A 23,858-nucleotide genomic window follows, 5' to 3' on the forward strand; every position below is an offset into this window, starting at 1 on the left:
CTTGGCAGCAAATTCCACTGTCGAACAGCTCTTACTGTCAGGAAGTTCTTCCTAATGTTTAGGTGGAATCTTCTTTCTTGTAGTTTGGATCCATTGCTCCGTGTCCGCTTCTCTGGAGCAGCAGAAAACAACCTTTCTCCCTCCTCTATGTGACATCCTTTTATATATTTGAACATGGCTATCATATTACCCCTTAACCTTGCAGTCCATGGGGCTTCTTCTTGCAGTCCATGGGACTCTCTAGAGTCTCCTCCAGCACCATAATTCAAAAGCATCAATTCATCGGCGAACCATTGTGTTAGCAGCACTGAAGTAACCTCCCAGGGGTGAGAGCCTGGGCATTGTGTCTGGAAAGAGAAGTTGCTGAATTGCAACTTATTACCAAACTTAAAACCATGGAGAGACCTGGTCTGAATAGAGACATTGGATTCTTATCTCATTATACATGATAAAGCTATTTTTAGCCCTCTCACCCCTTGCTTTTTCCTGTAAGACCAATTGCAGTTGTCAACAGTCGTCAACAGGTTTACCACAGCCACCAGCCAATCACCCATACCCACCACTCTTCTGAGTAATACCCCTCCCCACCCTCTCACTATAAAAGTGTCTGGTGACTTCTTCAGTCTGTCTGAAGAAGTGTGCATGAACATGAAAGCCCATACCAATAACAAACTTAGTTGGTCTCTAAGGTGCTACTGGAAGGAATTTTTTTATTATGAATCAATGAAAAGGAAGTATTGTTGTTGTTGCTGCTGTTATTATTATTATTTAGTCGCTTGTTACCCAAATGTCTCCAAGCGACTTACAATGCATTTAAAAACGTAAATGCATCAGACCATTATAAAAAAAACCACCCATATAAAACAACCCTTGTAATGGCTGCAGGGAACTTGGCAGCACAACAACACCATCTCAGTTTATCAGAAGCCTGGGACTGGGAAAGTAAGTCTTTACTTGGTGCCAAAGTGATGTCAATGAGGGCACCAGGTTGAACTTGCTAGGAAGGGCATTCTGCAGATGGAGAGCCACAAATTGAAAAGGCCTGCATAGGTTCCTGTTGGGAGAGCTGTTCCAGGAAGTAAAAACAGCCCATGGTGAAACAACAGTAGCTAAATCGGGGGCAGAGAACCTTTGGCCTGCCAGGTGTTGCTGGACTACAACTCCCATCATTCCTGACCATTGACCATGCTGGCTGGGGCTGATGGGAGTTGGAGTCCAACATTATCCTGAAGACCACAGGTTCCTTCATCCATTACTGGCCTAGGGTGATGGGGTAGAGGAGTTATTCCAAGCCCTCCTGGTGTAGGAAAAAAGACTGTTGCACAAATCTTTAAATACAGCTTTAAAAAAGAAGAAATGAGACCACAAGTTGGGTGCTGTCCATCTCTTAGAGAAGACCCACTGAACTCAGTGTGTTTATTTATTATTTTTATTTCTTTACATTTATAGACCACCTTCATCTTCCAAGGAGCTCAAAGTGGTGCACATGGTTCTTCCTCCTCATCATCATCATTTCATCCTCACAACAGCCCTGTGAGGTAGTTTAGGTTGGCCCAAGGTCACCCAGCAAGCTTCATGGCTGAGCAGGGATTAAAACCCAGGTCTCCCATGTCATAGTCCAACATGCTAACCATTATGGTACACTGTTTCTTTAAATTCATTGGTTTCATTGGGTCTGCTCCGAGTACAACTGGTGTAGAATAGCACACCCATTGAGTAAAGAAGTTGTTTCCATTGGCCAAGGATGCCTTCTTCCTCTTATCATCTGCAATACAACATTCACAGTACATGCATACACTCACACACACAGAAATTCCTCTGGCCTGTATAGCTCCGTGACTCAGTGGCAGCAGAACCTGTACAACAGAAATAAGAACACTACCCTCTGGCCAGAACCTTCTGCACACGCCTGATGTGTCCCAATCGCTGGTGCAACATGCCCAGAAAGGTACTATTCAGGAATCCTGTTGACATGCTTACCATACTGAGTCTCGATTAGATCACTATCAGTCTTGCACCTGTGGCCTAGTTCTCGCAGAAGGAATCGGTTCTGGCTACCCTGGCAGCAGCCTGAGAATGGCAGGTGGTTGACTATTGATTATTGAATTTCTATACCGTTTAATAGATTAAAAATATCTCTAAAGGGCATAAAGAAAACTGAAGCAACAATAGACAGTGTAAACAAAATGTTACGAAAACACAGAGTTATGTATAAAAATGGCACATCAATGCGAAGTTGCTAAAACATAAAAATCAATCTCAGCTCATTTTCTTTCTAGCACACCTTCCCTATCAAGCTTCAGGTTCTTGCTCAGGATCCAAACAAACTCTCAGCTCAAAAGTTGCACAGCGAGAAGAGTTCCTGGAAACTGTAGACATCGCCTGAGTCTCCCACTCTCTGGTAGAAGAGGCAGGCTACTTGCTAATCTCCTGATATTATTGCTTATTTATAGAGATTAATAAATGTATGGGGTGCTGGGGGAGGAGGAGTAGCTCTGGTGGGGACACATCGTGATCCTTTTGGGGTAGTTTGGTCCCCACCAAAGTCCCACTCAGCTCTCACCTGTGGCTCCTAGAAGATGCCAGCATAAGACAGCAGCCACACCCCGGAAAGAAATTTGATTGGCTGGCTAAGCCAGGTGAGAGTAGGCGATGGGTCTCAAACCCCTGTTGAGTCAAGGCCTTCCTCTGCACGCAAAAACAGACTCTGGCAGATTGACCAATAAGGTCAATTGTGGGTCCAATGGTCAAGATCAGGGGTCGGCAAGGTTTACCGGCCATGGGCTGAATCACTCCCATGGAGATCATCCGTGGGGCGGACTGGCACAGCATGATGCCGGAAATCGCATCTGCGCATGTCTGCAGCACCGGAAATTGCTTCTGTGCATGCCCAGATGCTGAAAATCATGCCTGCACAGAAGCGATTTTCGGCGTCTGGACATGCACAGATGCGATTTCCAGTATCTGCGCATGCGCAGACGCAATTTCCGCCGCCGCTCGGCGAGTCCCTGCACCATGCCGGTTTAGCACAGCGCGGGGGGGGGGCTCGCTGAGCGGGTGGCTCAGTTCAGGGGCGGCTCGTGGGCCAGTAAAACAGTCTTCATGGGCCGCATCTGGCCCATGGGCCGCACGTTGCTGACCCCTGGTCAAGATTGTGGTTTCTGCATGTGCTGTAGAGGGAAGTGAGGGGCAGGTGGTGCTTGTCAATCTGGGAAGGGAGGAGGAAAACTCTGATCCTAAACCTATGGGACTCACTGAGCTATGGGACTCACTGAGTGGGTGGCTCGGTTTGGGGGCCATTTAAACAACCCCCATGCGCTGCTTGTAGCCCATGGGCCACAGCTTGCTGACCCCTGCCCTACACAAATCCAGAGCGAAGTCCCTGAGACAGTTGGATGGAGCCTTGTCCGCCTCCTTCCCGCAACACCTGCAGCCAAGCTGGTGCCGGACATCTTGCTCTGCTTTCCTCTGGACCACATCAGCGAGGCTGAGGGGGGGGTCTTGTTGTCTGGGCAGCCCAGGCCCTCCACACGCACTGCCCAGGCTTGTGTCCCAGGGAGGTCACTTACACTTACAGAAATTCTAATGTAATTGTGGCTGTGAAAAGTGACCAGCCCTATAAGCTCGAGTCTTGCAAGGTCTGGGAAGTAAAACGGTGAAATAGAAAATGCAACTTGGACTAGAGCGAAGGTGAGCCGGGAAGGAACAGTGGAAAGGCAGAGAGAGGAAGCAATTGAAGAAGCAGGGATTTGATGAAACAGGTAGCTTTGCAAAAGGAGAAGAAAATGAGAGTGTGCTATTATTTCATAGGAAAGTGCTGCCCTCTAGCAGCTAGGTGCGGAATTTAGTATATATAGTAAGTTTATATTTGCCTTTAAGTAGAACTGGATTTATATATTAATACCTAATATGGTATTGCAACGATTGTAAAAGGTTGCTTGGCTTCCTTTGCACGCATTTCATCCTTAAGTGAATTCTGACTGGCTATAGGTTTTGCATTCACTGACATTTGTCACAAATGTTTACAGTTTTCATTCTTTCTCTTGCCTATAAAACATGCCTTTTCTCAGAGACCTTTGGCTAATTAAACAATCTATGGCATTTAAACAATCTATGGGGGGGGATTTTTTTGTTAGTTTGTTTATTACAGTATGTATTTTTGTGTTTTTATATTGCAAGCCACCCTTTGATCTTCGGATGAAGGGCAGTATAGAAATTTAGAGGATATGGATGATTGTAATGATGAGGATATCTGAAAAATTTCCCATGTGAGGATAACATTTCAAGCAATTATGCATGGTATGTTGGTTTGCAAGCCCCCTCCATAGCGGCTGGCCCTTCTCACTGTCCTCGGAGCTTGCTTACCGGTAACATCCTCTGGCTGATATCCAGACAGACCAGGGAGATTTTGATAGGCGACATTTTCCCAAGAGTGGGTAAAACGCACAACCCCTCTCTCCTGCTTCTGCAGGGGAAAGAAAATAAGTCAGAAATCTATTTACATGATGTTTATTTCTGACATTACAGCACTAGAGAAAAACACGTCCTTTCGGTTCAGTTCTTCTAGCAAGTCTGACAAACTACCTGAACATGCGCAAATGGAAGGTTTCAGATTACACTCTTCACAGAGACTTATCCAGCCTGTGAACGTCCTGGGAAATTCTTCTTTCCCACAGATAGGTGCATCATGTGATGTCAACATACTGGCTTTCTGCAGCGGTGATGTTTCCATATACTGACATGGTATGGAAACAGTGGGTGGAAAAAAGTTCACAGGGAAATTTCCAGTGGGTGCAAATAAGGGGGGGGCATGTAATTTGAAAGTGCAGGCCTCTGTTTGTAAAGAGTGGGGCAAAAGGAACTGGGCATGTTTAATCTGGAAAAGAGGAGACAGGGATGGAATCTAGTAAAGGGACCCCTGACCATTAGGTCCAGTCGTGGCCGACTCTGGGGTTGCGGCGCTCATCTCGCTTTATTGGCCGAGGGAGCCGGCATACAGCTTCCAGGTCATGTGGCCAGCATGACTAAGCCGCTTCAGGCGAACCAGAGCAGCACACGGAAATGCCATTTACCTTCCCGCTGGAGCGGTACCTATTTATCTACTTGCACTTTGACATGCTTTCAAACTGCTAGGTTGGCAGGAGCAGGGACAGAGCAATGGGATCTCACCCCATCGCGGGGATTCGAACTGCCAACTTTCTGATCGGCAAGTCCTAGGCTCTGTGGTTTAACCCACAGCACCACCTGCGTCCCTATCTGTTTAATCTGGAGAAGAGGAGACAGGGATGGAATCTAGACAAATGTAAAAAAACGCTGTGAAATGCCATCTAGTATCACATTTGTATAATGCACTTGAAGCGCACTTAAAATGTTATACAGTGGTACCTTGGGTTAAGTACGGTACTTAATTCGTTCTGGAGGTCCGTTCTTAACCTGAAACTGTTCTTAACCTGAAGCACCACTTTAGCTAATGGGGCCTCCTGCTGCCGCCGCGCCGCCGGAGCACAATATCTGTTCTCATCCTGAAGCAAAGTTCTTAACCCAAGGTAATATTTCTGGGTTAGTGGAGTCTGTAACCTGAAGCGTATGTAACCTGAAGCGTCTGTAACCCGAGGTACCACTGTACAATCATACCTCGGGTTAAAGTAGCTTCAGGTTGAGTGTTTTCAGGTTACGCTCCATGGCGACCCGGAAGTAACGGGATGCGTTACTTCCGGGTTTTGCTGCTCGCGCATGCGCAGACGCTCAAAATGATGTCACACACATGTGCGGAAGCAGTGAATCGCGACCCGCGCGCACGCGGGTCGTGTTCGCTTCAGGATGCGAACGGGGCTCCGGAATGGATCCTGTTCGCATCCAGAGGTACCACTGTACTGTATACTGGAATCTTAGTTTTTGAGCGTCTCAGAAGCCGAATGTTTCAGAACCCGAACACTGAAAGTAATTCCTTCCATTTTTGAACGCACCTCAGAAGTCAAACAGCTTATCAATTGAAATTGCAGATGGCCATTTCCGCCTCGGTTGTCAAACATTTCGGAAGTCGAACGGTCTTCCGGAACGAATTGCATTCGACAACCAAGGTGCCACTGTATTTGCAGCTGTTTAGCTGAGTGAGAAGAGATATGAGGGCCATCTTCAAATATCTCAGGGGCTGTCACATGGAGGATGGAGGGAGCCTGTTTTCTGCTGCTCTGAAGGATAGGACCCAAACCAATGGATTCAAGTTACAAGGAAGGAGATTCCGAATAAACACCAGGAAGAACTTTCTGGCAGTAAGAGCTGTTCGACAGTGGAACAGACTCCCACAAGAGGTGATGGGCTCTCCTTCCTTGGAGGCTTTCAAGCAGAGGTTGGGTGGCTATCTGTCCTGGATGCTTTAGCTGAGATTCCTGCATTGCAGGGAGTTGGACTAGATGACCATTAGGGACCCCTTACTCTATGCAATGACAAACCTAGACAGCATCTTAAAAAGTAGAGACATCACCTTGCCAACAAAGGTCCGTATAGTAAAAGCTATGGTTTTCCCAGTAGTGATGTATGAAAATGAGAGCTGGACCATAAAGAAGGCTGATCGCCAAAGAATTGATGCCTTTGAATTATGGTGCTGGAGGAGACTCTTGAGAGTCCCATGGACTGCAAGAAGATCAAACCTATCCATTCTGAAGGAAAGCAGCCCTGAGTGCTCAGTGGAAGGACAGATCGTGAAGCTGAGGCTCCAATACTTTGGCCACCTCATGAGAAGAGAAGACTCCCTGGAAAAGACCCTGATGTTGGGAAAGATGGAGGGCACAAGGAGAAGGGGACGACAGAGGATGAGATGGTTGGACAGTGTTCTCGAAGCTACCAGCATGAGTTTGACCAAACTGTGGGAGGCAGTGGAAGACAGGAGTGCCTGGCGTGTTCTGGTCCATGGGGTCACGAAGAGTCGGACACAACTAAACTACTAAACGACTAAACAACAACTCTATGATTCTATGTGAGGATAAGCCCACAGGATGTTTGTGTTACTGTGTTCTGTGAAGTGGGACTATTGTCCTTTGTTCTTTCTCTTTGCTATCTGATGCTAGAGAGAGAGGGGGCCATGTTGCAGTGCTCCGTGTGTTTATATGTAAATAAAGTAGATTAGCCAAAATGCTGAGTTGCTGAGGTCTGTCAAGCGAACTGTGCAGACTCTGCGGATCCCTAAGTGTGCCAGTATCTGTTGGCATCAGTCGCTGTGATGTTCGGGCAGAAGAAAGCTTTTGAAGCTCCGAACGAAAGACCAGGAGGGAGAGAACATGCCAGTTGGGCATGTGTCTCTGCCAGGGTCCTACTCGAGTGTAGGACAAGCTCCTGACATAGTATAGGTGGTTCTCAAAGGGGGTGGGGTATACTCCACTGGTGTGGCCGGAGTGGATGGCAAGCGTGACTCGAGGACAAAGACACATTTAAACATTTCATATAGTATAGTATAGCATCGGTGCTGGATTTATGTATAAACTAAACAAGCTATAGCTTAGGGCCTCACTTTCTTGGGGGGCCCTCAAAAAATTGAAGTAAAAAAAACCCTGGATGTATATTTCCAAAATATAAGATAAAAAACAAATAAAATAAAACCTACATGCAGCAACAGTGTTTTGTGTTGTGTAGGCTCCTATGGTGTAAGTAATGGCCTGCTAACCTGATCCCTAAAACATCACTTCTTCTTAATTGTATTTCAGTTCAACAATTACTTTGATAAAATACATATTTTGTTGTGTGCAAATGGCTTGAGATACCTATTAGGTCCATAAATGACCATATACCATATATTCAACACAAAAAACAGTGACAATTTGTTGTTGACAAAGGACAGCTGGACATATAAAGGGTCCCATTACCTTCAGTGGCTTAGGGCCTCATCAAACCTAAATCCAGTCCTGTATAGCATATTAACTGAAATATTTTCGTTTGTTTGTTTGCAGAATATGGATACAGATCTTTTCAAAATGAGAGCAAGAGCATCAACAAGGATATCCTGGCTGCGCTTTTTTGGTTTTTCGATGTATTTCTTAGCAATAAAAAAAAATTGGCGTGCGGCGCGATCAAATTCTTATTTTTTAAAAAGCCACTACAGTAGTAGAAAAGCAGTTCTGGATTATGATACATGAAGAGCTTAAAAAGATATTTAGGAGGTCAATCTTTAAAAAAACACAGGCATTTTTGCTGGGTTTGGTATTGAGTGACATCCCTAAAGATAAAAGGAATATATTCCATTATGCAACCGCGGCAGCCAGAATCGTAGTGGCAAAAAACTGGAAAATTGATAAAATACCAGAATTATTAGAAAGGAGAACCAAATTTCTTGACTTCGCAGAGACGGCAAAATCAGCAGCATCAATTAGAGGCTACTCTAATCAAAAAATTAATAAAGAGTGGGAATGCGTTAAGGAATACATGAAAAAAGTCGGTGCTGGAGTTAAAAAATTAATATGCAAAAGTTTAAAAGGCGCAAGGAGATAGGTTAATAATATATCAAGGATGGAATAACAAATAAAGTGAGTAACGCAACAATAACAAAAAATAATAGGTAAAGAAGATCGCACACGGGTGGAGGGAAGTACTGGGTTGTGGGGGAGGGAGGTGAAGGGATTAATCGAAATGGTTAAAGATTGGTATAGTATTTTAAGAGATTTAAATTTTTATATAAAAAGGGGGTGGGAGCAGTTTTCGGCTGTCCTTTGGCAGCCAGCAGGGGTCAGCAGCGTGCAGAACCGTCTCTCCTCCTCCTGCTCCGCCCCCGGCCCGGACAGGGAGGGAGGTTGCAATGGCTGCAGCTGCTTTTGCGAGAGGCGCCGGGCTCTGCACCGCGCAGCTCCCGCGGCCGCTGCTCCGCACCCAGCGCGCCTTTGCAAGCGGCGGCGGCGCGCCCGGGCGGAGGCAGCATTGCCAGCAAGTACCCGCGGAGCCGAGGCCGACTCGCACGTGGCAGCAGGATGGGATCAGGTGGGCCGGACAGAGGAGGAATGGGCTTGTTTATTTGCATTTCTGTTCCGCTTTCCCCTCCAAAAAGCTCCAGGAGGTTGGCGTGCACGGTTCTCACCCCGTGCACCGTTCTCCATTTCATCCTCACAACCACCCCGTGAGGTAGGTTAGGGATTTGAACCCTGTTCTCCCACGTCCTAGTCCGACGCTCCAACCACTGCACCGCACTGCCTGCGATGCACAAACGGACCCAAAGAATTTGGGTTAGGGAGGTTTGCTTGCTCGCCTCCCCACCAACTGCTCATCCCTTTGCCAGGGTCAAGTTTCTAGTCCCTTTCAGGTCGCTTGAGCTTTTTTTTTTTAAATTTATTTAATCATTTTTTCAATAATAACAACAACCACAAAAAGCACATAACACATCACTTGAGCTTTTATGTCATCTGGAAAGAGAGTGGGTGGCATTTTTTTGGACAGGGGAATTGCTTAGGGAGGGGGTGAAGAAACTGACCCTCCTCTAGGTTTAGAGGGGGAGCAAACTCCTGGCATCCCTGACCATTGGTGATGCTGGCCGAGGCTGGTGAGAGTTGGGTTCCAACAACATCTGGAACATGTTCCTCCGCCCCTCATGCTGCGCGAATGACTTTTTTGAGGGTTCTGCTTCATCTCTTTTAAACATGAGCATAGAGAACGGGCAAGATCCTGCAGTGAGCAAGGGTTTGTCTGGATGACCTTTGGGGACCTCTCCTGACTTCAAAATTCTGTTGTTCCTGCTGCTAGGCAAATGTGCTCTGTCTTGCAGACGATGTTGATTGTGCCTGAGGCCTTTTGCACGCAATCAAAATGCTTTGCCGCTGAGCATTGTACTGTAGTTTACAGAACGTATGTGTGAGCTGAACTGGGGCAAGGGGCAAAGGTGGCGCTTAATGGTGGACTTTGAAAACCCTGTTGCTCAAAACTGGAGCTGAACCGAAACTGGAGCTGACCCAGAAATGCTCTGCATATATATGCGTGAGCTGAACTGGGACAAGGGGCAAAGGTGGTGCTTAATGGTGGACTTTGAAAACCCTGTTGCCCAAATAAAACTGGAGTTGAACCAAAAACGTCCGGGTCATGTGGCCAGCATGACTAAGCCGCTTCTGGTGAACCAGAGCAGCGCACAGAAACGCTGTTTACCTTCCTGCTGGAGCGGTACCTATTTATCTACTTGCACTTTGACGTGCTTTCAAACTGCTAGGTTGGCAGGAGCAGGGACCGAGCAACGGGAGCTCACCCCGTCACGGGGATTCGAACCGCCGACCTTCTGATCGGCAAGTCCTAGGCTCTGTGGTTTAACCCACAGCGCCACCCGCGTCCCATCCATGTGAGCTAGTTAACATATATTTATGGGATGCAAATGTGATGTCTCTGGATGCTAAGCTAGAGAGCTACATTTTTGGTCCATGGGTTGCAGAAGGTCACTGTTTCACTTCCTACCATCTCCAGGTTGGACTGGAAATTTCCCTCTGTGAAATCCTGCAACGCAACTTCCAGTCTAGCTGCCGCATCACATTAAACCACAGTTAGAAGCAAACCGTGGTTTAGCGTGAATGCATGCCCACAGTTTCATGATGTAATGTGAATCATATTTTTACCGGAGAGGTTACAAGCACATTGATACAACATAATCCTTTGTTACCCACAAATCTTAACACGGTGCAGACAGCTACATATGAAAGCTTCTCTCATAAAAATTATATTTCACAGGAACATTGTTTTGAACAATCCTCTCAAGAGAAATGCACTTTCGCTCTCCATGATAAGCTCCCTCCGTGAGGATATTCTGCGCGATATTGAAAGCACCGATCTGAGAGTCATTATAATTTCAGGTATTTTGCTCATCAAACCTATGAGGGTAGGTATGTAACTTTGGGTTTATATATTGTAAACTGCTCTGTGAACCTTGGATGGAGGGTAGTAGAGAAATTTAATAGATCATAATAGTAATAGTGATGATGATGATGATAATAATAATAATAATAATAATAATAATAATAGGGTGGGGAAATTGATCTTACAAAACCTTTCAAAGAATTTGTGCTACCTTGTCATCCTTGAACAGTCTTTTGACTAAGAAGAGACTTGTCTTCACTCCAGCTCTGATACCTCCATCTATTCACCCCCAGATTCTACCCTCTCCTACATCTCTTCACTATCAGATCGTATTTAATTTCTTTCCTTTCTTCAGACACCTTTTCTCTCCTTTCTGCTTTTAAAGCACCCTTACAATTTCTTTATTCAGCTACGTTTCCATCTTGCTTTTCCACCAGAAGTTCTTGCGCTACTTCAAGGTGAGGGGGGCGTCAGTCTTTGGAGGCCCAGTGGGAACATTTGGGATTTGAGAAAGTGCCGTGGGCACCAGACTGCAAAATGGCGGCTGTTTGAAGGTGGGGTGTGTGGCGTAACACAAAATGGCTGCCACATCTAAAAGAACAAAAGAGTCAGACCTCCACAAAATGAACAGGGCTTTCCTCCTCAGAATGGGAGGGTAGATGTGTGTCCGGTCCTGGCATCTAGTGAATAGTGGGCATGTTTTATCACGGGACGTGTAAGAGATGCTGAGCAAACAATAAATGGAGGACTGCAGGTTCCCCATCTCTGCAGCAATGTGTGTGTCGGCCTGTCATTCTCTGGGCAGGGATTTGGTCATGTCGAGGGTACAAGATGCACATAAAATTCTCTTGCTTCCTTTCACATGCCTTCCCCCACCCAGGAGAAGGTCCCGTTTTCTCCTCTGGGCACGACTTGAAGGAACTTGCGTTTGAGAAGGGCGAGAAGCACCACAGAGAAGTTTTTGAGACCTGCTCTGAGGTGAGATGGTTCACATCGATGCCGCCACTGCTAAAGAGCTCACCTGCCTGGGGGCAGTTCATCGCCTTCCCATCATGCCACAAAATTTTAATTGGATGGTTTGCTCAAAAAACCAACAACACACACGTTAAAGCATTGCTTGATCTTTCTGAAGGTAGAATCAATGGAATAACATCTGGCTGAGTGTTGGCAAGCGTAAGAAACTGAGTAGCCGGTTATCCTGATGAACAGAAGACCCAACTGCTAAGACCTGCCCCTTGAATAGAATTGGAGGACTGTTAACTTGGAACAGGATGGTCTGAGCATAATTTTGAGATGGGTTAGGGGCCATAGATTTGAGAGGTTTTCTGTATTTGACTAGCAATGCATCAGTGTTGTATTATTAAATGTGTTCATCTGCCTTAATGAAAGTCATAAAGGATCTTGTCGTTAGAAGAATATGGGTGACACTTTTCCTCAATAATAATGATAAGAATAAGATTTATATACCACCCCCTGCAAAAATACTCCCACAACTCACTTATGGATCCCAGGTTTGCAGTTTCAAAAATTTTGCGCCTATGGAGGCATTTCAAACAAAATTCTATCGGTGTTTATTGGGGATCCCCCCCTGTGTATCTAATATAGCTGTCCGCTTAGAAGTTGGACAACCACCCGTTAATGCGCGGTTGTGGATTCTAAAGATACACTACTGGCTAAAACTTATTTTTTCCCCGGCCGGTCTGGCTCCTTTAACACTCTTAGACACCTTTCACTCCACCTGGAAAGCTTCCCTGTTTGAAAAGATAAGAAGCTTGGGATTCTCCCCGCAGATCTTGATAGCGGCAGGATATGAGAGAGCCAGAAGTCAAGTGCTCCAACGCATGAGGGACATAGAGCTGCAATGTCACGTGGGCAAAATGGATAAATATGCCACAATTAGAGACTTTGGGAGAGGGTTCTCACCCGCAAATTATCTGGCTGATTTACAAATATCGTAAGTACAGACACTCCTTTACCCTGGCCAGATTTAATGTTTTGCCCTCTGCCCTGTTGCTAGGCAGATATGAGGGCAAACCATATGCGTCACGTGTCTGCCCATGTGGCTCATCGGAAGTGGAAACAAGTATGCATGTATTGCTACACTGTAGTTACTACGAGGATCTACGCCTGACCTTTATTGCCCCAGTTCTACAAAAGCGTAAAAATGAACCAGAACTCCAACGTATGAGAGCCTTGATAAAAGATAAGGTTCCTGAAATTACGATCAATGTGGCCAAATTTTGTGTAGCCACTATTAGGCGTAGGAAACAAGAGCTTTCCAATGTCAATATGCAGGCGAAGGCAAATACTTAATTGTATGTATGTTGTCTAATTTTAAATTGCTGTTTTGGCCTAATCTGTATTGAAATTGTCCTTTGTTTTTTCCGGTGCTATGCTTCGCTGACTAGTTGTACGAGTTAATCTGGTCTGTGACCGTTTAATAAAATTTGATTTGATTTGATATATACCACCCTTTATCCAAAGATCCTAGGGCAGCGTACAACCTTTACAAAATTAATTCACATAGCATAATAATAAAGGCAATAAAACAATCACATCATAATAGTCGCCCCCCCCCCCATTTAAAAGGCTATAGATTGTCTAATAATGGCTGAAGGCCTGTGTAAAGAAATGCAATGATGGTTCCTGGGGAGCCTCTCTGGGCAGAGAATTCCACAAATGGGGGGCCACCACAGAAAAGGCCCTTGCTCGTGTTGCCACACTCCAAACTTCTCTGGGAGTGGGGGCACAGAGGAGGGCCTGAGATGCAGGGTTTGGGTCGGTTCACATGGGGAGAGGCAGTCCTTAAGGTATTGTGGTCCTGAGCCCTGTAAGGCTTTATAGGTCAGCACCAGCACTTAAAAAAACCTGCTTCCTTACAGGTCATGACGATGCTCCCCAAGCTACCTGTTCCTGTAATCGCCAAAGTCAACGGCTTGGCCACGGCTGCCGGCTGCCAGTTGGTGGCCAGCTGCGATATTGCTGTGGCCAGCGAGAAATCCAGGTTCGCCACACCGGGAGTGAACGTCGGCCTGTTCTGCTCAACGCCTGGAGTGGCCCTGGGGAGATCTCTCCCGAGAAAGGTGGGCCTCTTCAAAACAAGGGTTTTGTTGTCGTACTTGGTTTACTTGCTGTACTTGCTGCAAGCAGATAGTCCGCAAACGCAGTGGTCATGTTGGTGTCTGAACTACAGGGGCTTCAGAACTGTGGGCGTGCCATTATTAGGGCCGGCCAAAGCATTAGGCGGAGTGAGGCCGTTGCCTCAGGCAGCTGATTTAAGGTGTCTTGAGAAAGGCAGCACTTTTCATTTATTTATCCTGTGCATTTTGACTCCCATGGAGAGGCACTGTAAATGTTATGAGTTACTCGTGCGTAAACTAGTGCCTTTCTCGGCTAATTTGCCTTGTTAAAACTTTCTGACTGCACAGCCCCTTCTCATGATGGCTGCCTCAGTCACTGGCAGAATCCGTCAGTGGGCGTTTCTTAAATCTTTCCCAACATAAAAGTTGTTTGACACCCAGTCTCCTCCTACTCTCTCTGCGCGGAAGTCTTCTGCGCAGGGTGGGCGTGGGTAGCGGAGGACCCGTGCTCTCCCCGCTGGTGTCCGGTGAAGAGTCCTGGAGCCCTCTTGCCGATTCCCCCATCAGCCCCTCTATATCCCTGGTGTTGCGCTGATTTGCTTCCCCATCTGCGGAGCTGCCTCTCTCGCTGCTGGGCCCTTCTCCAGCATCATTTGAGAGCCTTCCCTCCGCCTCTAGCTCCGATGTCAGTTCCCTGACAGGCACACTTGTGGGACGTTCTGCCTCGCGCACTAAAATAACTTGGTCAGCCTTCGGTTGAGCCAGGTGGGAGGAGACATTTGCTGTTCTGCCTTGGGCAGCAATGTTTTGGGCTCGCCCCACTGATTATTAAATGGTAAGAATTTGCCTGTGGTCTGGCAGTATGTGTACAGCGACTTGGTCTCCATGGGCCAGTCATCCATGTGGGGCTTATTCCCCTTTTTTCATCCCATGGGATTTCCCAACATGCATGTACTACGGCCCCCAACCAAATACTATGATCTTCCTAGTACAGGAGTGGGGACTCTCTGACCTGAGGTCCAAATGGAGCCGTGCAAACTTCTCTGCCTGGCCTCATCACTCTTCCCCCCACCCCCAGGCACTCTCTTCACTGGCCTTGCTTCACACCTTCTCTCAATTTCTTTTGACGGACTAGAAGAGAGCTTCCCACACTTGGGTCTCCAGTTGGTTTTCGACAGTTGAAATATCTTTCTTCGTCTTCTTCAGAGCCAGTGTGGTGTATCGGTTAAGAGCGTTAGTCTCGTAATCTGGGGAACCAGGTTCGCGTCTCTGCTTCTCCACATGCAGCTGCTTGGTGACCTTGGGCTAGTCACACTTCTCTGAAGTCTCTCAGCCCCACTCACCTCACAGAGTGATTGTTGTGGGGGAGGAAGGGAAAGGAGAATGTGAGCCGCTTTGAGACTCCTTAGGGTAGTGATAAAGCGGGATATCAAATCCAAACTCTTATTCTTCTTCAGTTGAGCCAAAATGGACTTACATGTATGCATTACGGAAAGTAACATACAAAGGTGCATTACATTAGGGGAAATTGATTTGCAAAAAAATGCATATATTAGGCAAAACTGCAAACAAATGTGCCCATTTGGAGAAATTTGCATTCAAATGCTGGTGAATTTTCATGAGGACTTCAAAAGAAAATTGTGAGCTGATGTGGAAATGTGGAGAACTGTACTTAAAACTGGGACAATGAGAAACTGAGAGAAACCAAAGTAGATAGGTTTCTCCATCCCTATACACCACTCTGTCCTCCAGCAGAAGGACACAGACGGGGGGGGGGGTCAGGGGAAAACCCCTACTACAACTCCCATCATCCCTAGCTAACAGGGCCAGTGGTCAGGGATGATGGGAACTGTAGTCCAAAAAAACAAACAAACAGCTGGCGACCCAAGCTTTTGGAAACTGCGTCCTTGATGTCTGGTCATGATTCTTGCTTGCCTGGATGAAGACTAGAGAAGGATGCGCTAGCAGAATCTGGCCCGCTGTACATTTTGCATTCGCTGCTCTGCCCGCCTGGCCCTTAATTTCTTTCTTTGCAACAATTCTTTCCAGGTTGTGATGGAGATGCTGTTGACGGGAGAGCCCATGACCGCTCAGGAGGCGCTTCTGCACGGGCTCATCAACAGGGTGGTCCCAGAGGACAAGCTGGAAGACGAGACCCTGAAAATCGCCCGCAGGATATGCGAGAGCAGCCGGCCTGTCGTGGCTCTGGGTAAATCCACCTTTTACAAACAGATGGAGCAGGACGTCGGCGCTGCCTACAGAACGGCCTCCCGGGTCATGGTGGAGAACCTGGCCCTGCAGGATGGACAGGAGGGCATCAAGGCCTTCGTCTCCAAACGCAAGCCGGCCTGGTCGCATTCCTGAACCGAAACCTCCCATGGGACGCCCAGCCTCTTTTAAGAGCCAAATCGATTGAGATCATCGTAGCTGGTGCCTTCTCTCTCTGAAAATCCTAGGGACCATCATCTTGTTAAATGCGCTTGATTATGCAACAGGTCCGCCTTTGGAAAATTGACGGTCTGTCTGATACACATTGATCTGTTAATCTGTAGAGGTGCAATACCAAACAGGAAAGTGATGCTCATTGCAATATCGAAACAAAGTGGATTTTAATTCAGGCTTCTTTTGATGCTATGTAGATATAGGGATATAAAGAGCTACCTTGACACTGAGCCAGACCATTCAGCCAATACACTCACAGGCAGCCTCTTTCTTCTGACTCTCCTCCTTGAGTGTTGTTGTTGTTTTAACTGGAGATGCCAGGAATCGAACCCAAGGCCTTCTGTGCAAAGCATGTCACTAGCCTTAGCCGCTTTCTGAACGACATACCAAGTCCCACTCAGCACTGTGGAACCTTTTAAAGAAGTGTTGTCTATTAGCTAGTTATATCTGATTCAGATGATGGGAGACCTGTGGCCTTCCAAGTTGTTGTCGGACTACAACTCCCATCAGCCCCTGTTGGCATGGCTGATGGGATTTGTAGTCTGTCAACAGCTCAAGGACCACAGGTGCCCCTTCCCCTGTTTTATGTGTTGGCATCTTTGCTACTAGTCAGCTCCGAGTCTGCAGTCCCTCCTGTCTTCCACCATGGAGGAGAAGAGCTGAGACCTCCAGTTGCTGTGGATCAGAAGACCCCCTACACACATGTCCCAAAGTAATATCCCGAGTTATACTGCCACATTCGTGCGGGTTTTGGAAGCCAGTCTTGGATGAATAGTAGGTTATCAATAGGCAATTATTGGAAGGGGGAGAGGGGTGTGTGGCCTGGGCTTCCCCAACCTAGTGCCCTCCAGAAGTTGCTGGACTACAGCTCCCATCGTTCCTAGCCTGCAGGACCTGCAGACGGGTGATAGGAGTTGCCCTCTGAGGGCAGCAGGTGGGTATAGGCAGGGCCTTGGGAGCCAGACTAGAGGGGAGGGTGGTTGGAGAAGCTCAGAAGAAAGGCATTCCTGTGGGAACAGGAGCTGGAGCAAAACGACGACGACAAATGGCTACCAGGTTTGCTTTTTCAGCAAGGAGCTTCTCAGCAAAAAAGAGAGAATAGCTCCAGAAATACTTTGCAAATGGGTCTTTTCTTTTGGGAGGCGTTTTGAGGAGCCCCTGACTCCCCATTCCCCTCGCCTTGATCTTTATTAGATCTTGGATGAATCGCAGAGGAGTTTTGCTGACAACAATTTCTCACCAAGAGTCGTGATCTTCCTGGCTGCTGCCTTGCATCTGGATAGAGAGCGGACGTGATCTATTTCTGCAGCTAACCCTATAAGCCTATGATTACAAAAAACGGGATGTTTGCACCATCTTCCCAGAAAGGCACAGGTGAGATGTATTTCTGATAAGATCTTATCACAAGGCACTGCACAGGAAACCCCAGCAATTGCACCTGCAGCTGCCTGACTGTAAGCTGGAAGGGGTGCTCTGAATCACCTTTGTAGACTGAGTTGCTTTGCGTTTTGAAAGGAGGAAGTGAGCTACTCCTTGCATGGTCGCCAGAGGGCGGTATCCATTCATGTTGTAATGCACAGTGCCTTCTTCGGTCCTGTATGGTTTTTTTTAGCTTCCCAGGTACGAGTCTAGGAAACAATAAAAAGCCAAGTATTTTAGCGTCATCTCTGCATGTACCAAGTTCTTCGATAGTTAGCTGTTTCTGATTTCTAAAATGTGTGAGTTGTTCTAAACTGCCCTTTAAAACAGCTCTGAATGTTGCAACAGAACCAGCTGCGATCAGTGATGCTCAGGGCAATCTAGAGCATGAATGGGGCCTGGGGAGAAGAGGAGCCGTAGGAAACTTCCTTGAACTGTGTCAGGCTCTTGGTCCATCTAGCTCAGTATTGTCTATTCTGCACAGACTGGCAGCGCCTCTCCAAGGTTTCATGCAAGGGGTAATAATAATAATAATAATAATAATAATAATAATAATAATAATAATAATTTTTTATTTATACCCCGCCCATCTGGCTGAGTTTCTCCAGCCACTCTGGGTGGCTTCCAATCAAGTGTTAAAAACAATACAGCATTAAATATTAAAAACTTCCCTAAACAGGGCTGCCTTCAGATGTCTTTTAAAGATAAGATAGCTGCTTATTTCCTTCACATCTGAAGGGAGGGCGGGCGCCACTACCGAGAAGGCCCTCTGTCTGGTTCCCTATAACCTCACTTCTCACAATGAGGGGACCGCCAGAAGGCCCTCGGTGCTGGATCTCAGTGTCCGGGCTGAATGATGGGGGGTGGAGAAGCTTCTTCAGGTATACAAGGCCGAGGCCGTTTAGGGCTTTAAAGGTCAGCACCAACGCTTTGAATTGTGCTCGGAAACGTACTGGGAGCCAATGCAGATCTCTCAGGACCGGTGTTATGTGGTTCTGGCGGCCACTCCCAGTCACCAGTCTAGCTGCCGCATTCTGGATTAATTGCAGTTTCCGGGTCACCTTCAAAGGTAGCCCCAGGTAGAGCGCACTGCAGTAGTCCAAGCGGGAGATAACCAGAGCATGCATCACTCTGGCGAGACGGTCTGAGGGCAGGTAGGGTCTCTGCCTGCGTACCAGGTGGAGCTGGTAGACAGCCGCCCTGGACACAGAATTAACGTACACCTCCATGGACTGCTGTGAGTCCAGAATGACTCCCAGGCTGTGCACCTGGTCCTTCAGGGGCGCAGTTACCCCATTCAGGACCAGGGAGTCAGCTGGGATAGCTCAGTTGGTTAGAGATTGGTTCTGATGATGCCAAGGTTCCAGGTTCAATCCCCATATGGGACAGCTGCATTGCAGGGGGGTTGAACTAGATTAAGGTTACCAGGTTTTTTTCAATGAGTCCGGGGACACTTTTCAACTTCAGTCAGAATGGATGGATTTTGTCAGGGGACTGATTTGTAAATCTGGGGACTGTCCCTGGGAAAGGGGGACTTCTCGTAACCTTAGACTAGATGTTCCTCAGGGTCCCTTTCAACTCTGCAATTCTGTGATCCCATGGCATTCACACAGCCTTAAGTGGAGATGCTAGAGATTGAATTTGGGGCTGTTTTCATGCAAAACCGATGCTGTTCTTCTGAGTTAACGGCCCTTGCGTAGCTCAGGAGCAGATCATATATTTCACTGGCAGATCCCATTTCAGCTGAAAAGTATCTTGGCTGGGCTGGAGTAGCAGAGATCCAGAGAAGCCAACTTCTATGTATATTATATTATAGACAGCATCTTAAAAAGCAGAGACATCACCTTACCAACAAAGGTCCATATAGTTAAAGCTATGGTTTTCCCCAGTAGTGATGTATGGAAGTGAGAGCTGGACCATAAGGAAGGCTGATCGACGAAGAATTGATGCCTTTGAATTGTGGTGCTGGAGGAGACTCTTGAGAGTCCCATGGACTGCAAGAAGATCAAACCTATCCATTCTTAAGGAAATCAGCCCCGAGTGCTCACTGGAAGGACAGATCCTGAAGCTGATACTCCAATACTTTGGCCACCTCATGAGAAGAGAAGACTCCCTGGAAAAGACCCTGATGTTGGGAAAGATGGAGGGCCCAAGGAGAAGGGGACAACAGAGGACGAGATGGTTGGATAGTGTTCTCGAAGCTACCAGCATGAGTTTGACCAAACTGCGGGAGGCAGTGGAAGACAGGAGTGCCTGGCGTGCTCTGGTCCATGGGGTCACGAAGAGTCGGGCATGACTAAACGACTAAACAACAACATGTATATTAGCTCAGGAGTGAGCCCCATTAAGTTCATTAAGGCCTATGGCAAGGATGGGGAATCTATAGCTCTAAAGAGGTTATCGGGCTCCCAACTCCCATCAGCGTGGACAGCGGTCGGATGATGGGAGTTGTAGTCTAACAGCATATTGAGTAGCACAGGATCCTCAGGGCTACAAACCTCGGCTGCAACCCCCTAAATGCTATTGGGGAGCTCTGCAAGACCTTGTGTCGTAAATCCGTGAAGTCTTTGATGAACCTTGCACTGTTTTTTTATGAGGCACCCTAACATAGGGCTGCCTCATATGTTGCAAGTTCCTCCCATCGGACCCTAACACTTGATGAAACACGCATTGGGTCGGCTTGCTGGTTGATTAATACCACCAACTGCTTGGTTAAAATCACTTCCTAATGGAGCGGCCTATAAAGGTTCCCCGGAGATCTTTCTGGAGATAGCAAAAACACAGCTGAAAAGCGGAACTGATTTTATTAGTTTCCCTTCCCATTGGATCTGGGAAAAGAACAATGGGGTATTTGTAATTCAGGTTTTGTACAGAGTCATCCCTAATGCCTCAGGGCAGGTGGAGAAGAATTGCCACAGCTTTTATTTGCAACCATCTGATCAATGCAGATATATAAAACAATGCCAGCTTTAGGTTTTTCTGACTCCAAGCCAGAGCTTCCCCCCCAATGTGTTCCATAAACAAACACTAACAATGTCTTTCTGTTGTGTGTTGAACCTTGGCTACTCAATTCAAGCTTCGCGGGTGGTGTTGGTTGTGTAACAGTTTATTAAACAGGGCTATTTGCAAGTCTCTGGCAGGGCTCCTCACACAGGCCTGCAGCAGGGATTCTCCTAGTATAACAGAAAAGAAGGGGAGAGCCTGGAGCGTTTTGCAGTGGGGGAGGACACAGTTTAATTCCTAGCGATTACCATTCAGAATTTTTTTGCCATACTGTGGAAACGTTGAAAGCAATTGTGAACTTAATGGTTTTGGGTGAAGGTAGGTGATAGCCGATGCAACGGGTTAAGCTGCATGGGCCGTTGGTTTCAAACATTCAGTTGCAAGGTGAAATTCAACATAGCACCAAGGACATTGCTTTGTCAGTGCAGGCATTCATGTTTCCCTGATGGAAATACAGCGGTACCTCGGGTTAAGTACTTAATTCGTTCCGGAGGTCCGTTCTTAACCTGAAGCACCACTTTGGCTAATGGGGCCTGCTGCTGCTGCCGCGCCACCGGAGCACGATTTCTGTTCTCATCCTGAAGCAAAGTTCTTAACCCGAGGTGGTAATTCTAGGTTAGCGGAGTCTGTAACCTGAAGCGTATGTAACCTGAGGTACCACTGTAGCTCCCCTTTGAGATTGGGGGGAGGCGCAGGAGGGGAGAAGTCCGATTGCGCTAGTATAAAGTCCTTTGAAATAAAAAATAAACACGATTTTAAAAAGTGAAGTGATCATTCTGTGATATTATGGCATGGGTAGGCAACCTAAGGCCCGGGGGCCAGATGCAGCCCAATCGCCTTCCCAATCCAGTCCGCGGGCAGTTCAGGAATGAGTGTGCTCAATAATGCCAACACGGACTGGCAGCAGCTGGCAAGCAGGGAGATTTTGCATGGTACCTTCTGCATGCAAAGCAGATACTGTGCTCCTGAGTTATGGCTCTTCTGTAATACAACATGGCTTTTTCACAAGCAAAATGAGCTTAAAGGTAAAGGTAAAGGGACCCCTGACCATTAGGTCCAGTTGTGACCGACTCTGGGGTTGCGGCGCTCATCTCGCTTTATTGGCCAAGGGAGCCGGCGTACAGCTTCCGGGTCATGTGGCCAGCATGACGAAGCTGCTTCTGGCAAACCAGAGCAGCGCACGGAAATGCCGTTTACCTTCCCGCTGGAGCGGTACCTATTTATCTATTTGCACTTTGACGTGCTTTCGAACTGCTAGGTTGCCAGGAGCAGGGACCGAGCAATGGGAGCTCACCCCGTCGCGGGGATTCGAACCGCTGACCTTCTGATCGGCAAGTCCTAGGCTCTGTGGTTTAACCCACAGCGCCACCCGCGTCCCGTAAATGAGCTTAGCCAACTCTTAACGTAGGGACACAGGCAGACACCTCCTATTGAGTCAGACCATTGGCCCTGCTGGCTCAGTCTTGTCTGCACTGGCTGGTAGTGGTTCTCCAAGATTCCAGACTGGGGATGTTCCCAGCCCTGCCTAGGGATGCCAAGAGCTGAACCTGGGACCTTTTGCATTCAAAGCAGTGCTACTGAAGCGAGGCCCCCCATCATTTTGGTTGCTCTGTTCCACATTCCTCCTACTAGTGTGTTTTGCTTGCTTGTTCCTTTTATATGGGAGAAGAATGAAGCTGAGCCTTTTGTTGCAGCCTGAAGAGTGACAAGCACATTAAGGGAAAATACTTGTTAAAAATACATATTTTATTCAGTTACGAAAAATACACGTGTGTTACTATGTTATTTTAAAAGTGTTTAAAACTGTTTGCTGGGAACCAAGAATGTTGCAGAGACTAGTTTTGGTAATCATCGTTCTCTCCTGCATCGAAGTTCTAAAGGACTCTGCAATGCCAAGTGTTTAAAGAATCAAACCTTTGGAAAACAAAGGTGTGGTCAATAGCTCTTCGGGCTTAGCAAAGTTGTTATCGCTGTGGTGTTTGCTGTGGAAATAGAAACTGATAGCTAGAGCTCAAAAAAGAAAGAAAGAAAGAATACTCAAACGTTTTCTTCCAGAGAATCACACACTTGACACATGGACTTGTGATGGGTCGGTTTTTCCATGTCGTATTTGAAAATTTCAGTCTGATCTTTTCCAATAGCCCACTTTCTTTTCCAGGGAACAATATGATCCACACACAAAAAGTCAGTAGTGTAATTGTTCTCTGCAGCTACTCCATTATTATGAAATTTACTTCCTGTGGAGGTTCACCAGAGGATTAACCTGAGCACATTTATGATTGTAAGACTTCCCCAGGAAAGCAAATGTTGACTGAGGTCCTTCAAATATGAACAAGGGGTGATTTGACTAGCACCCCAATCTGGTAATCGTCTTCCATGAGTGCAAGGGAAATTGGCCTGTCTTTTATAGGTGTCACACACAAAAACCAAGTGCTGGTTTTCTCTTCCACAAACTGATATCAAGTGCCAACAGTGCCCTTCAGCTCTCTTTGTTGGACAAACAGGCCAACTCCCAAGAGACTGCGATCTACTCACAGAGTTAAAAACTGGCAGTGATCTACCCCCTTTTGGGGGGCTCAAGTCAAAGTTGTTGAGCTTCTTTGGGGGGAGCCAGTGATCTACCAGTGATCTACCACAGACATTAGTGATCTACCAGTAGATCACGATCTACCTGTTGGACGTGCCTGACCTACGCCAAAGGATAGGTAAAGGGTAAAGGGACTCCTGACCATTAGGTCCAGTCGTAACCGACTCTGGGGTTGCGGCGCTCATCTCGCTTTATTGGCCGAGGGAGCCGGCGTACAGCTTCCGGGTCATGTGGCCAGCAGGTCTAAGCCGCTTCTGGCGAACCAGAGCAGCACACGGAAATGCCGTTTACCTTCCCGCCGGAGCGGTACCTATTTATCTACTTGCACTTTGACGTGCTTTCGAACTGCTAGGTTGGCAGGAGCAGGGACCGAGCAACAGGAGCTCACCCCGTCACGGGGATTCGAACCGCCGACCTTCTGATCGGCAAGTCCTAGGCTCTGTGGCTTAACCCACAGCGTTACCTGCATCCCTACGCCAAAGGATAAATGGACATAAATCTGACACCAGGAATCA

At 47.1% G+C, this 23,858-nt stretch overlaps 2 protein-coding genes across 3 annotated transcripts in view; both read left to right on the forward strand.

Moving 5' to 3' along the window:
- The window catches only part of LOC310686824 (GTPase KRas), a 263,944-nt gene that overhangs the window by 43,146 nt on the left and 196,940 nt on the right, over positions 1-23,858 (forward strand). The gene's annotated exons all lie outside the window — the stretch shown is intronic.
- On the forward strand, positions 8,756-17,998 carry ECHDC3 (enoyl-CoA hydratase domain containing 3). 2 transcript variants are annotated; one of them, XR_014516135.1, is made up of 6 exons: positions 8,756-8,964; positions 10,687-10,808; positions 11,693-11,790; positions 13,695-13,895; positions 15,942-16,822; positions 16,876-17,998. XR_014516135.1 is itself a non-coding variant. In XM_083461563.1 (5 exons), exons 1-5 carry the CDS (start codon positions 8,786-8,788, stop codon positions 16,254-16,256), a joined length of 915 nt encoding a protein of 304 aa, XP_083317689.1. In that variant the 5' UTR covers positions 8,767-8,785; the 3' UTR covers positions 16,257-17,998. The 2 variants fall into 2 exon arrangements, 1 of the variants encoding a protein (XP_083317689.1); XM_083461563.1 differs by having other exon boundaries at positions 8,767-8,964; positions 15,942-17,998.

Source organism: Podarcis liolepis (genome assembly GCF_965112155.1).
Source record: "Podarcis liolepis genome assembly, chromosome: 10".
In the NCBI taxonomy this organism is placed as follows: domain Eukaryota; kingdom Metazoa; phylum Chordata; class Lepidosauria; order Squamata; family Lacertidae; genus Podarcis; species Podarcis liolepis.